Below are 15,854 nucleotides of genomic sequence, written 5' to 3'. Positions count from 1 at the left end.
TTGAGCAAAGCAAAGAAAACTTTAACCTTTTGTTTCTATTTTTATTGATGATGTACAGAGATCCAGACACACAGGGGTTTGGTGGGCTTTGATGCACTTCTCTGGATGACACACTGGTGACAATACCATTTTTATTGAAAATACATGAATTCTATGCAGCAGTGGGACAGACAGCCTGAGAATGTGACCCATAGCCACGTCCAGCTCATCAAGCCTCCGAAGTTGCTCTAGAATATTCTCTATGCATAGTATACATCTGATCCATTCCCTGAGCCTCAAAGAATCCTAGACTTCCCTAAGCTGTCTTTGACTAATACATGTCACAATTTGTCTAACCTGAAGAGAACAATGTCAACAACTCATTCTTAGGCATTTCTTTCCTGTGGCTCAATGTAATCCAATCCCAGATGGGCAAAGATCTCTTCTTCACTGTCTGCTTCAAGAAACACCCTCTGCAAGCATAAGGAGAAACACACACACTCAGGAGCTTTCCTTCAGCATCTCAGTACAGACACACTGAACCGCCTCCTCAGGGTGAGTGACAGTGGAAGCATCGCACCCTGCTCCGGAACGTGAAAGAGCAGAGAAAGTCAGGGTGTGGTGGCTCACACCTGGGATCCCAGCACTTGGGGTGCAGAGGCAGGAGCCTGGGCTGTAGAGTGAGACCTTAACCCAAACAAACAGAAAAAGGCCCTAGTTACTGCTTCCTGTAGTTTTGACACTTTCCCATGCAGGAAAATGGCACATTTGGATTACGGTAAAATTGTGACGGAGTTCCCCAGTCAGCAAATGATACATGGATCATTTTCCTATGAGCCTCTAATTCTTGTGTGTGTGTGTGTGTGTGTGTGTGTGTGTGTGTGTGTGTGCGCGCGCGCGCACACGCACATACACACGTATGTTTATGTATGTGGACACATATGTGTGGGGATGCATATGTTACATGTTGAGGGCAGAAGTCAACACCAGATGATGTCTGCCTCTAACGTTTTCCCCCTTTTTTAAAGACAAGGTTTCTCACTGAGCCTGGAGCTTACTATTAACTAGACTGACTATCCAGCTTCAGGAATCTGCTTGTCTTGGCTTTGCCAATGGCTTTTATGCAGTGCTAATGGTCTGAACTCAGGTCCTCACGATTGCACAGCAGGAAATTTATAAACAGGACCATCTCTCCAGCCCTATTGGTCTCTTCTATTCTTAAAATTGTTATGTATATGGGTGTTTTGCCTGCACACATTCATGCCTGGTGTCCGAGGAAGCCAGAAAAGGGCATTGGAGCCACCACATGGGTGCTGGGAATCAAATCCAGATCCTCTGTAAGAGAAGCAAGTATTCTTAACCACTGAGCCATTGCTCCAGCCAAACTTCTATTCTTAACCATAACTGTTCTTGGAACCACTTGGAGTCTTTTCTTTTTCCCCCAATAAAATACACTGAAGCCAGAGTCACACTCAGTCCAAGAAAATCAAAATCCCCAGAGAGGTCTTGTTATTAATCTACTTAAGGTTCTAGGTTATTCTAATGTGCAGCAGAGGGACAAACTGCTAGTCATGGGGCTGCTGTATGTGCTGTGTTCTCTACAGCCTTCCACTCCTGCTCATAGGCCCCACCCTCCGGCTTCTACCCCATGATCTCTGTAAGACTACACACTTCTTCCCTTGAGTCCCTTCTAATGCATAGCACAGGCCTGGGCCCAGAGCTGACACTTGTTGACTTATTTATTACACATTCACTTGCAAGCCTTCCTGAATTGAACCCCGTGGCTCTGCCTCCACGAACGTGCTCAGTTTCTGAGTATTCTGCCAGCACCTCCTCTTCCTCCTCTGTGAGAATGACCTTGAATTTCTATGACGACTCCCTCATCTCACCATCCATGATGATGTGGGACTGCTCCCATCTCTAGGACGAAGCACACCACCCAAGCCTGGCCAATCGGAACTACGGCAGGCAATGGATTAATAGATGAGCACATCACTCAAGCCTGGTCAATGAACAGTTAGAATCCATGCAAAAAACATTAGAAAAAAAAAAAGATCTTCCCTGTTAGAATAACTAGACAAATGGGACTCACGTGAAAAACTTGCCTGACAACAAAAACAACTCTGGGAAACCCACCTGAGCACCTGGATACAGCTGTACCTGAAGCCAGTGTTGGCCCAGAGGCAGCAGTGTTTACCCAACCTCCTTTTCTTCTTACTTAAGGTATGTTTGTTGTTGGTGGTTTCTTTTAAACTATAATAAACACCAATGGGGCAAGGAGATTACGTTTGGTTTTTTTGTTGTTTTTGTTTGTTTGCTTTTTTTTTTTTTCTGGACAGAGTTTCTTTGTGTATCCCTGGCTGTTCTGGAACCCTCTCTGTAGACCAGGCTGGACTTGAACTCAGAGATCCATCTGCCTCTGCCTCTCAAGTGCTGGGATTAAAGGGGTGCACTACCACCACCCAGCCAGAGATCAGATTCTTACTTCTAGTGATCCCATGTCTTCTTCTCCCTCCAAGCCTAATTTGGTGCCCTTGACCACTATAAGAACAATAGACCTTTTTGCTCACGGATTTGACAGTAGACTTGTTAATTCTTCATCAGCCACATAGTAATGTCACTGTTCTGAGGCATGAGTTGAACAAGGTGCCACTGTCAAGCGAGTCCCTATGATTAGTAACTGAGGCTTGAGGGCTGCCCATCCATCTCTGGGCACCAACGTCGCTCTACTATAGGAGATGCTCATTCATAACCCACTCAGAACGTGGTTGCATTGGATTGGTGTTTGTGTGATGTTTGTGATTTGTAGCAAGCCTTGATTTTCTTTGGAGTAAATGACTGTAAACACCAAGAATATAGCCAACTCAATTCTGATCACCTCTGTGCTGGCCCTGGATCCCCGTCAGCTCACTATCTGAGCCAGAAGCCTCAGAGTTGCATCCTGGGCCAGGTGGGGACTGTCATCTGAGCAGATCTTTCCAGCTCCTTTCAACTGAGATCCACAGAGAACAGAACATTTGTACCAAAGAAACCTGGTCATGAAATCTGTTAGGGTTGGGGTGGGGATGAGGTAAGAGAGCCCAGCAGGTAAAGGTGCTTTCTGCCAATCCTGAGGACCTGAGTTCAATACCTAGAACCTACATGGTAGGTTGGAACCTCCACATGCAAACCATGGCATATGTACACCCATTTCTGCCACTATAAAAAATAAATAAATGTAATAAAAATTGTTTAAGAAATCTGTTCAAGGGAAAGGCTTGGGGGTAAGGGTCAGTAGCTCATCTCAGCAAGGGAACACTACCTTGGTCTTGTCATACAGGGCATGGTTATCCAGCATCATCTTCCGCTCATGAGTGGCATAACGCCGCAGGTCTCTCTCAAACTGCTGCGAAGAGAATTGAAATAAATTACTATCCACACACAGTGTTTAGAGCCATCCTGCGCCCTTGGGTGTTTGAAACTGCCATCTTCTATCATATGTTCTTGTATGACTTTCTTCCCCAGGGCCATGGAACTGGGTGGCTGAGTTCTGGGGTCCCTGTACTAGAACAGAAACTCAGTGTGAACGGCAAGCTGATGGGCTTGGTCCCTTGTCTGATGGTGACCGCCAAGCAGCAGGTGGTGTGTGAATGTCTGTTGAATAGATGAACGGACAGTGTGAGCATTGTTTCTAGAAAAAATAGCTGGTCCAGAGTAAATGCTGCCTAAATCATTTTAAGTTTTAAATATCATCATTATAAAAGAAGGTGAAGAATGGGGAGATCTTGGCCCAGATTTTGGGCCTATCTGTGTGTCCTTTGGCATACTACCCAGCCTTTCTGAACCTAGCTTTGCCCAGAATGGAGGGAGTGAACATTAAGGCTCCTCCCTCTTTGATGTCCACCATCACTGAGACTCTGCGAAGAGTCACCTACCCCACAGTGACATCTTTCATGATCAGGACTACACCCTGAGGCTTCAGGGAGCAAATCACACACGGCTGCTGGTTTCCTGAGAGAAGAAACCCAGGTCTAGAACTTTCCGGGAGAGTAAAGAGAATGTCTGGGACAATTGTGCCCTCTAGTGGTGAGAAATGATTTCCTCTTCGCAGGGAAGTTTCTGGGACTGGGTGAGACTTTGCTACCCAGGTACGCTTTATAGCAGGTGCAGGTGCAACCAGACTTATGGAATAATTGCTGGGAGCCGATTCACTAGCACAGATCAGGGAAGTTCTGGGTCCTGCTTAGCTCACTGCCAGTCTACCTGAGCTCTTGGTTGGGCCGTGGCTGCTCACATTCGTTTGCCAGCATCTGGAGAAGCTGTAGGTGTAATGGAGGTTGGCTAACAGAGGTCAGTGTGGGCTGCTCCCAGCTCCCAGCCCTGTGTGGTTTGGGAGAGAGAAATGTATTCCTGAACTCCTTGGCCAAGGCCTTCAGAGTGTTTCTGTGCATGTAAAGAGATACAGCTCACTCAGCAAATACCTGCAGAGTGCCAGTTCCTCAGGGAGCTGAGAGTCTAGCAGGGGACATAGACAATTTATAATAAAAGAAGAAATAAGAAAACTATGAGCTGATAGGAAGCCTGTGCCGTGGACTTACTGAGCAGGACTGCCATGGTGGGTATCAGTAACAAGGGCTTGAAGAAGGTGATAAAACCCAAAATGGCTCAAGAGAGTTGTGCTGGATAATTTTACATCAACTTGACACAAGCTAGAGTTGTCTGAGCCTCAATTGAGAAGATGCCTCCCTAAGATCCAGCTGTAAAGCATTTTCTTAATTAGTGATTGATGGGGAAGGTGCTATCCCCAGGCTGGTGGCCCTAGGTTCTACAAGAAAGCAGACTGAGCAAGCCATAGGGGTCAAGCCAGTAAGCAACATCCCTCCATGATCTCTGCATCAGCTCGTCTCCAGGTTCTTGCCCTGCTTGAATTCCTGTCCTGACTTCCTTTGATGATGGATCTGTGATATGGACATGTGTGGTGATATATTGTGTACCCTAATGAAGCTTGCTTGAGGATCAGAGAACAGAGCCAGCCACTAGATTAGACATAGAGGTCAGGCAGTGGTGGCACACACCTTTAATCCTATCACTTAGGAGGCAGAGATCCCTCTGGATGTCTGTGAGTTCAAAGCCACCATGGACTACATGAGATTGACTCAGTCTAGGAGAGAAAACAGAGCCAGGCAGTGTTTGCACACATCTTTAATGCCAGTACTGGGAAGTGCACAGGCCTTTAATCCCAGGAAGTGATTTCTGGGCAGAGAAAGGTATATAAGGTGTGAGGAGACAGGAACTAAAGGCTCTTTTTGGTTGAGGCCTTTCTGGTGAGGACTCAGAGGCTTTCAGTCTAAATATTCGTGGAAATAGGATCAGCTGAGGAGTTGTCGAGGTGAGGTTGGCTGTGGCTTGCTCTGCTTCTCTGATCTTTCAGTTTTCACCCCAATATCTGGCTCCAGGTTTTTTTTTTTTTTATTATAAGACCATAAGATCTGAACAACAGACATGTAAGTTGAAAAAACCCTTTCCTTCCCAAGTTTCTTCGGTTTACGGTGTTTCATCACAGGAATAGCAACCCTAACTAAGACAAGAGTCCAGTCCTTTCCTGAGCCCCAGAGATTTGTTGGGGGTGGGAGTGGGGGCCACTGACACACAGGCATTATGCTGGGAACTACATCTACCAGGGACACAATTTATTAGTTTTTAGAAGCTTTGAGAAACACTAGCTCATCTCAGGATATTGGGGACTCAGACAACAAGCAGTCACTCAGACTCACATTAGCTGTCACTCACTGCCATTGCCCATGCCTGCTTCTCTCCCTCAGGCTTCACCAAGCCACACCCACCCTCTTCCTTGGAGTTCATAGAAAAACCCCAAGGTGGGTTGGCCAGAGCCTGGGAGGGGGATTCTGGGAGGCAGCAGCAGCAGTAGCTGTAGACAATAAGAAAGAGAAGGTGCAGCAAAGCCTACAGGTTCTTCTGGTCTACCTTGGATCCTACCCTGAGTTAAAAGGGACAATTAAGGAGTGCCATATGTCCTAATAGGATCCTGTGGCTTCAGGCGAGGGCCAAATAAGATACTTCGGAATGCCTTCTTAAGGTGCAGGCGGTGACACACTGGAATCCTGAGCCTGTGGCCAGCTCAGTGCCTGCTGCTTTGTTCTGTGAATTCTCTGCTGCGCTACATGACTGCAGATGCTTAACAAGAGCCTAGCATTACCTCTAAAAGAGGATGGGGGGAGGCGGTGCCCAGTTAGACCCCAGTTTTAAGATGAAGTCGCTGTCTCGCTGAGTCCTCAGCAGAGCCCTGTGAGGTTAGTGTTGCTATTAGCTCTAAAGAAGGCCCAAGGATTTTTACCTGAGATTCAAGAGCAGGGTTCAGCCTCTTGATTCTCAAAATCTCTTTCTAAAAACCTCACAGTTTCTTGCAGCAGCACTGGGAGACAGAGGGCATGCATGTGGTCTTTTGCTTCAGAAACACAGGCAGCAGGTAGAAGGTACAGAGCCATAGTGCAGCTGCATCATTGCTGTGGATATCACGCTGTATAAATAAAGTTCTGATTGGCCAGTGGCCAGGCAGGAAGTATAGGCGGGACAGCAGAGAAGAGAATTCTGGGAAGTGGAAGGCTGGAGGAGACACCGCCAGCCGCCGCCATGAGAAGCAACATGTAAAGACACTGGTAAGCCACAAGCCATGTGGCAAAGTATAGACTAACAGAAATGGGTTAATTTAAGATAGAAGAAGTAGCTAACAAGAAGCCTGCCACAGCCATACAGTTTGCAAGTCATATAAGTCTCTGTGTGCTTACTTGGTTGGGTCTGAGAGACTGTGGGACTGGTGGGTGAGAGAGATTTGTCCTGACTCTGGGCCAGGTAGGAAAACTCTAACTACACATCATTGTTTACAACAGACTGGAGGCTTCAGCCCGGGGTTCTGCAAACTGTGCATTGCTGCCCCTGGAGGGTGCCACTCACATCAGTCTCATAGGACTTACGAAACTTGTCCAAGATCGCTCAGCTGGGAAGAGGTAGGGCTGAGCCCTTCAGTAGGCCTAGGGCCTGAGTCCATCTGGGTTACTCACTCTATGCTGCTTTCTGGGTTTCCCTAAAATACCCCCCTAGTTACCCATGGGCTTTTCAAACATCGGTGGCTCGGCTTAGCTACCTAGAGTTTCTGAAGGAGTGGTGTACAATGGGGTGGAGAATTTATAAATCTAACCTGCCCCTACATAAGGCCACTGCTGCTGGCTTGGTGAACCGCACCCTGGGGATGGCTGATCTAAATGAATCTGACTGGTGACCATATGCAGTATCACACCCCGGTTTAGAGGCTTAGGGGCACAGTCCCCTCACTCTCTGAGCATTCTCTCCTGATGCCATCAGCTCCCTCTTGGGCCAGGGCAGCTCACAGCAGACAGCACTTACCCTGGAGCCTGTCCATCCAAGCAAGGCGAAAGCCCGGCGATCGTAGGGACACATGACCAAGTCTACACGGATGGCCTTCCAGCCCTTTCCTTCCTGCTGGCTGCTCTTGTCGCCGTCCACTCTCTGGTGGTACAGCTTCAAAATCAGGAAGCATTTCTGGAAGTGATCGAGAGCATCCACCTTCCTGCTTGGCAGCTTGAGCTTCTCAAATGTTGACTCTATGAGGTCACAGTACAGAAGCAACCCCTGAAAAAGAGAAGGAGAGAGTTCAGAAAGGGCCCTTGGGGGGCCCTTATCATCTTACAGAGGCTGTTAGGGAAGCATTTTCAGAGCTGAAGAGACATGGGGGGCTTCTGTCCTTGGTCTCTCGGCACCCAGGAGAGAAGGTAATAAGTGGTTCTCAGGCTCCCTCTACAGAAAAGGAATTTCTCCATGAGGAAGGCTGAGCCCAAATTCCTCAGTGATAAAACTTCAGAGGCTCTACCTCTCCTTGTCTGTTCTGAGGGATAACCTTGCTCCTTTAAAAGCAAACCGCAGTGAACAGAGAGCCACACTGTTCCCTGTGCGTCATGCTAACGATAGCCTGGACTGGCTCAAAGGGTTGTGGCTGGAAGCCCAGGCCTGATGTGGGGTATGGTGACCTGTGACCTGCTGCTTCTGTTGTTTTGTGCCATTTTTGTGATGCCAGGGATTGAACCCAGGGCCTTGAACTTGCTAGCTAGGCCTTCTACCCCTGAGTATCCCCCAGACCCGGAAATGATGCTTCTCCTGAAAGAACTATCTGCCCATCTTGGAGGCAATGGGAGAAAGCCCATGATGCCTGTTTCACCTCAAATGATTGTTCAGAAAATTAATAAGTGATTCAAAGGAATGGCAGGCAAGTACCAGCCTCTGGGAGTTCCTCTCTTCCTCATGGTGGTACACATGGCTGGTAACAGATGGGGGCACTCTTGGGTGACTCGATCCTGAACTTGCCAAAGCTTTGACTAGAATGTTCCTTCTGATGCTGGGTGCGCTCTGCAGCAGAGCCTGCTACCATCTCAGATGTGGCCCTAGCTGTCCCAGCCAGCTTTCTGCTGGGTGTCCCTACTGTTTGACGCTGCCCTTCCTGTCCCCACTTCTCTCAATGTGATGTCTGTCCTCTGAAACTGCTTTGAGGATGGGCTCGGGCTTCCCCATTGGTGCCCATGGTTGTCTTCCTAGTAGAAACCGAGTGACTGTCCTGGAAGGAGGCATTTCTCCTACTCCTTCCCTCTAGTCCTGGGGATGGAGGTTGGAGGAGTTGGGGGTTCGGGCAGTTCAGCTTTTTCATACAAGGAGGAGGCTCCACCTCCTCCAACTTAGTGGACCAATTAACCAAAGGCTACACAAGCCAATGGAGTAAGAGCAGAAAGTGTTGTTAAGGGGCTGAGTGAGGAGTCCTCCAGCCAGCATCTCTTGCCACCCTTTGTCTTCAGCCCCTTCCATCTCCTCCTTGGAGGGACCCACGTCTGCTATTCAAACTCAAGTTTACACAGTCAATTTTCCAAAGTCAGAGCAATCATATCCCTCAGTTATCTTGGTAGCAAAATTCACAGATGCTCAAGTCCTTCATGCAAAGTGGTAGAGTGTTTGTATATGAGCCACATACCTCCCTGTAGACTTTCAATCACTTCTAGATTAATTACCTAATACTATGCAAATGCCTACACTGTTGTCATACTGTAGTGTTTAGAGACTGATAATGGGGGTGGGGTCTATTCGTGCTCAGCATAGGTGTGGGTTTTTTGTGTCTGTCTTTTGTTTGTTTTTCTAATACCTCTTTCTATCCAAGGTCGGTTGAATCTATGAATTAAGAACCCAAGGCCATGGTCACAGAGGGCTGACTTTAAACTCCTTCTGGCTCTAGGTAGCCTGGAATGAAACTCATGGTTGTCTTTCTGCCTTGGCCTCCTGAATTGCTGAGATGACAAGCATTAACCGCCATGCCTGGTTCTCAACATTTTGAATCTTCCAGAAGTTTAATGAACTCCAGGGGGACCACATGAAGAAGTTAGGGTCCTTGTACCTGGGTCCCATGTACCATGCATGAACCCAAGCCTGAGTCATGTAGTCTCCTTCCTTTGTAGTGAACTATCAGCAGCCACAAACCAGAAGTCAAGCAGAATGTGTTTGTGTCTGGAGAATTCTGAGATCAGTATTTCTAAGCTCTTCACCCCCCTTTCTCTTCCCTCTGAAAAAGGAATTTTCTCCAAAGGGCACCATTTAGGGTCACCTGATGGGAGAGCACACTGAGGCCCCTGGGCTGTTCTATATACTTCTCAGATATTGAAGCGTCTTGTGGGTATGCTGTGCACGGTCTGTGAGTACATGTGTGCACTGTGTAAGCTGTGCTTACAGCCATCAGTAAAGGGAAGTTCAGTGTAAGAACAGCTGGGAAAAGGGGTTACGTGGAGATGGAAGCCAAATTTGAAGAACTCTGCTGATTTCACTGCTGAGGCACTGGGGGTGTGTCCACGGCACCAAATCACCTGGCACCTTGTCCCTGAGGGAAGGGGAGGGCCTGACCTGTGGGCTCCTGGGCCCCCTGCAGCCCAGTGCTTGGCTCTCACAGAGTTCAATAAGCATTCCTACCAGTGATCATCACAGCCTCCATTTGTTACGGGTTTGCCATTTGTCTGGCATTCCAGCGTCTCCCCCATTGAATGCCCTGTTAGCACAGACAGGAAACAGACCATGAACCGTTAGGGACCATTCCAGTGAATGGACTTTGGAGGTCTCAGATCAGATGTGTTTTACCATTGGCTGCTACTGCAGGGCCCGGGATATAATGCCCATTTCTGTCCAGGGGTCACAGCAGGAATACTTTGAAGCTGGCCATGCAAAGGGGCCTCCCTGCCACCCCCACACCCCCATCCCCCCACCACTTCCACCACCTTCCCCAACCCCCACCTCTCCACTCCAGCAGTCACAGATAGTCTCAGCCTGAGAACATCTATGAGTTCCCAACCTCGGCAGCAGGCCTGGGGAGAGAGGTATTCTTTGGTCTGTCAGAGAGAGCCTTCCATCTCCTCCCCGACCCTCCCCAGAGCAGAGCACTGGGCAAGTGCCCTGACTGTGGTGTCTTCTGGCTGAGCTTATCTTGTCTACTCTCAGGGGCTCTGGCCACCATGTGCTCCTTTTCCTGAAATGGACAGGGAGACATGGCATGGTCTCACAGATGAATTTGGAGCTGATTCCAAAATCTAGTTTTCATTTAGACTGATCATGGCTCTGGGGCTGGCTGTTTCTAGTTTTCATGTTGTCTGGTCTTCTCTGGCATATCAGTGAATTGGCCCATGCCCAGCAGATACTGTCCACCCAGGAAGGGGGAGCTGCAGCAGGGAAACTCAGCCTCCTCCTCTGCTCAGTCAGACCTGCAGGCCCCTGGGGGAGAGCCCTTCTGTCTCTAGGGAGAGGGCCAGAAGTCAGGTGGCTTTGGCTGTGGGGTTAGTTAGCTTAACCTCACTTTGACCATTAACAATGGGTGGCCCTGTGGCAAGTGGATCCTGGGCAGTAGCTATTGACCATGACCTCTGCAGGGCCCAGCCTACCCTCACTGGCTTCCTTCTTCAAACAAGATACATACATGTAATGTGCAGCCTAGGACCCAAAGCTGGTCAGTCTCACACCAGCCATGTGGTACCATGATGAGGTGTGGCAAACCATTGAGAATTGACTCCGTAGTCACTGCACAATGATCATGTAATATAAAATTAGCAATGCTTGGGGCTGGAGAGATGGCTCCGTGGTTAGAGGACTGGCATGTAAGCATGGGGACCCGAGATTTAGACTCCCAGAACCCGCAGAAGTGCTTGGTAGACATGACTGTCTGTCTGCAATTCCAGCCTCAGAGGTGGAGACAAGGGAGCCCCAGAGCAAGCTGGCTAGTAGAACCGCCCATATCGACAAGTTCTGGGTTTGACTGACAGACCCTACCTCGGTGAATAAGGTGGAGAATGATGGATGATGATTCCCAGCAATAACCTCTGGCTCCACACACACCCACACATGTATGCCTCTACATATGCAAAACATGCATACATACACACCATGCATACACACACACCATGCATACACACACACACACATACACACACACACACACACACACACACACACACACACCACATGTACAACACTAGACATACACACAAATATACCACACACACTCATACACACTAGTCACATACAATATACCACACATACTTTCACTCCATACACACATTCATATACCACACACTCACACACACACCACACATGCAACACTAGACATACACACGCATACCCCCCCACACTCACACACACTAGACACACATATACCACACATACTTTCACTCCACACACAAACATACACCCCCATACACATTCATATAACACACACACACACACACACACACACACACACACACACACACACGAAAAGAAACAAGTGAAAAGCACTGCTAAGAGGGTCTTGAGTGGCAAGTGACTGTCTTGGTCTCCTTACCTGCTGTCCCCATGAGTTTGTCACTTTATGCAGGAGTTGCTGTTCTTCTTCCTCTGTGGCTCCTGGGCTGGTAATTAGAAAATCTACATCATGCCCCGTCATCTTACCCCTAATTTGAAAAAGCACAAAATGGGAAATTAGTTCAAATTCTAGCCCTTCATTTCAAAACAAAAACAAAACAACAACAAAAAAAACTCTTTGATTCTGTGTCCCAAGTACGAGGTTTGTGATGCAAAATGCTGACAATATTTTTAAACCAGCAATTCTTGGTTGTACAACTCTATTTCTTACAAAACCAATTCTTGGCAGAAAAAGCCAGATGTGGCATGTATATTGCTGTATATGGATGGGAAAAAGTAACAGAGATGACTTCTGCACCAGCGTGCATGTGCACACACACACACACACACACACACACACACACACAGAGAGAGAGAGAGAGAGAGAGAGAGAGAGAGAGAGAGAGAGAGAGAGAGAGAGAGAAACATGTATGACAATAAGTAGCTAACCAAAGGCTATGGTCATACCATACAAGGTAGTCTTCTTGGAATTATGGTAAGGGTTAAGGGATTTTTTCTTTTCTTTTCTTTTCCCTCTCTCCCTCCTCCCCCCTCTCTCTTTCTCTCTCTTTTAAGAGGAGGTCTCCTGTGGTCCAGACCGGCTTTGAACTCACTATGAAGCTGAGGATTACCTTGGACTTCTTATCCTTCTGCCTCCATCTCCCAAGTGTTGGGATGATAGTTATCTGTCACCACACTTGGTTTATTGGATTCTGGGAATCAAAGCCAGGGCTTCCTTCATACTAAGCAGGCACTCCACCAACTGAGAGAAAGCCCAGACCAGGGAAATTCTCTTAGATTTAGTCCTCTTTGGTCCAAGTGATCAGGTAAGGTCTCAGGAGAGGTGGGTGAGGGGCAGAAGGGATGAGAACCCCTTTATGATATTGAGGCATTAGTATCCAACTGATTACACACATTTCTGAAGACTCATTCACTTAGTTATTCACTGGCTCAACCAAAGTTTTGTGAGCATCTGCTTTGTTTTGGGGCTCATTCTCTGGTCTCAGTGGGAACTAAACCCCACTAGCTCCACAGGGAAGGTGTGCATGACATAGGCATCTGGGAAGCATGGAAGAAAGTCCCTAATCTGGCATAGAGCAAGGTTGAGTGAAGGGGGAGCCTTCTGGAGCAGCATCTAAATTGAGTCTTAAGGAATAAGAAGTCAGATGTGTGTCAGTTTTACAATATTGTAGAGAAAATTCCACCTGGCCAATGTCAGAGGCAGGAAACAGCTTTGTATGCACTGACATCAAGCCCTTTGGGGCTCCCGAAATGAAGCGCTGGGTCGAAGCACAGAGAGAGGCGGGCACGGGCTCAGAAGGAGCCTTTTGCACCATTTCAGAGGCAAGTAGAAGAAGGTGCTAAAACAACTGCATCATTTACCTTCGGAAGCCCCCAGTTATGGTGACCAAGGCATCTGGAAGAAAGGCCGTAACCGCCTCTTTAACTAGCACGCTGATGGCCTCTGCTTCCGCCCTGTTCACACAGCTAACGAGGTCTTCGTAGTAGAGGAATCCTGAGAGGCCATTGGACAGGCCAGTGGAGAGGAAGGCAGACATAAGATGATGTTAGTGAGAGAGGATGCTGTCTAGGCATTGACCAGACTCCACACAGAGCCCAGTAATCTGTGGTGTTTCCTTGTCTATTTGCTTGTGGGCTCTTCATGGTTGCAATGGAGCGCTGAATTTTCATGGAGAGAGCTACAGTGTCCCTATTAGGGGAAAATTATTCAAACCTTTCTGGAATCTAAACTCTTCCTATCTGATGTCATAATGAAGAGCCAGCCCTGCCTCCTCCTCCTTTCCCTCCTCTCTTTTGAGCAAAGGTCCAGTTACCTCCAAACTCTTCATTTTTCTGCCTCTGCCTCCCAAATGCTGAAATTACATGTGTGGAGCACCATGTCTAGCCTTCTTGACCAACAAACTGTGCCCCGCTATTTAAAAGGGGGATAGGGAGCCCTGGCAGTGGTGACACATGCCATTAATCCCAGCAATCAAGAGGCAGAGACAGGCAGATCTCTGTGAGTTCCAGGCCAGCCTGGTTTACATAGTGAGTTCCAAGACAGCTAGAGCTACACAGAGAAAACCCTGTCTCAACGTGCCCCCCCAAGTGTGGGGGGGGTAAGAATAACTCAGGACTTGGAAGTGATGGCTTCATTTGAAAAGTGTAAGGCAATAAGAGGAAGCGAGTGAGTCTGTGTCCAAAGCAAAGCAAGGTGCCTTGAGGGGATGGCATGCTGCCTCTGGGCCTGGGACGATGGACCAATGACTGTTCAGAAGCAATGTCATGGTGGGGGAGGGGGGGGACAGGACATCTGGCTATTCCCACAGTGGTTGGAGGGAGGCAGAGAGGAAAAGGTGCTTAACTCCAAGGATTGGGGTGGGTTCTGGGTGCGTCTGGCTCAGCCAGTGTGCTGACAGTTACTCATGCTTCTATACAAGACACTGCACTTTCATTAAGGGGACCCCCCAAATACCACTTGACAAACGGGAGACATACTCCTCTCGAGGCTGCCAATTGGCAGAAGGAGACACAGAAAACCTGTTGTTCCTTGTTTCTCACCCTAGGATGACAGGTGGCCAGGAGGCCATTTGGCTTGAACACGCTGTAAACAAAATTCCCAGGTTCAAAGCCATCTGTGATCTCTAAATGGGACATGTTGACAGGACCAAGAAAAAAATGTTCACGCTAATACCGCCATCACTGTCCCTACCAAGTCAGATGCTTGAGAACTACTGTCTTTATATGAATACTGATGTTTTCCTAGCTCTGTTGCTAACAGTCACCTTTTTGTGTGTGTGTGAGTGTGAGGAGTTTGGCCTACAGAGCAAAAGATCCACTAGGCTTTCATAGAAAAATTGTCATCATCCCTGGCACTCATGTATGACTCAGTCCCTGGAATTCCCTATGCTCACCCAATCAATGATGAACATGAACATGAAGTTATGGATTTTTTTAGGAATGTGTAGCTGTCAGCTAGCACCTCACACCTGTATTCCCAGGACTCAAGACGCTGGAGCAGGATGGTCATAAGTTCAAAGACTGCTTAAGTGAAATATGGTGTTGCTTCCCACTTCCTCTCTGAGTGTGAGCGGTTCTCACTATCACATCACTCCATCTCCTCACCACTGACGTTTAATGGTTACATACATTGCTTTACAAAGGTGTCTCTGAAGCTGGTGTAAAACACGCTTACTAGATGTGTGCTTTCTGGGGTTCAGAGTAGAAATACTAGATTTTTTTTTCTTAGACTCTTTTTTTTTTTTTTTAATTTCCTGTATGGCATTGTATAAAGCTTATTGCCAGTCACTCAGAAATTAGCAAATCTGAGAGATGGCACAGTGATTAAAAGCAATTGCTGCTCTTCCAGAGGATCCTGGTTTGATTGCCAGCCCCCACATGGTGGCTCACAGCTACCTGTATGTCACTTCAGTTCCAGGGGACCTGATGCCCTCTTCTGACCTCCATGGGCACTGCACAAATGTGGTTCACAGACGTGCATACAGACAAAACATTCATATACATAAATTAAAAATAAATTAAAATCTCTTAAGACAGAAATTAACAGGTTTACTGTCACTGGTGGGATCCCCAAGATATGATTCACCCCTCTACTGTTTCTTATGATTTCATTGTCTTCTGTCTATCCGTCTGTCTGTCTGTTGTTATCACTTAAACAGAAGGTATTCCCACATACCCAGTATCCTCTGCTAGAAGACTCCATTACTTCCTTCCATATTTAAAAACTTGATAACTTCACTCCCCACTATTCTCCATAACTCCAGAAGCCACAGTGTTTGGAATTATGGCTATAACTCCATCTTGAAGGACGATTTTACTCTATTTTTATTGCATGTTAAAAGCAAACAAATCTTACACATTTGAGGGGTTGTGAATTGCATCTCCTC

General features: G+C 47.5%; 1 protein-coding gene across 2 annotated transcripts in view; it reads right to left on the bottom strand.

Annotated features, from left to right (window-relative positions):
- Positions 1-365: 365 nt before the first annotated feature.
- The window catches only part of Dntt (DNA nucleotidylexotransferase), a 35,238-nt gene continuing 19,749 nt past the window's right edge, over positions 366-15,854 (bottom strand). The window contains exons 7-11 of one of the 2 annotated variants that reach the window (XM_036169179.1): positions 13,330-13,462; positions 11,888-11,996; positions 7,381-7,626; positions 3,281-3,364; positions 366-452 (exon numbers count right to left, since the gene is read on the bottom strand). In XM_036169179.1, coding sequence (XP_036025072.1) covers positions 366-452; positions 3,281-3,364; positions 7,381-7,626; positions 11,888-11,996; positions 13,330-13,462 — 659 coding nt within the window. The remainder of the gene's footprint in view (positions 453-3,280; positions 3,365-7,380; positions 7,627-11,887; positions 11,997-13,329; positions 13,463-15,854) is intronic. The other variant, XM_036169188.1, reaches the window with a different exon arrangement.

The sequence above is a fragment of the Onychomys torridus genome, chromosome 1 (genome assembly GCF_903995425.1).
Source record: "Onychomys torridus chromosome 1, mOncTor1.1, whole genome shotgun sequence".
Classification (NCBI taxonomy): domain Eukaryota; kingdom Metazoa; phylum Chordata; class Mammalia; order Rodentia; family Cricetidae; genus Onychomys; species Onychomys torridus.
Note: the sequence above shows the minus strand (reverse complement) of the source record. Positions and strands in the feature narration are given on the sequence as shown.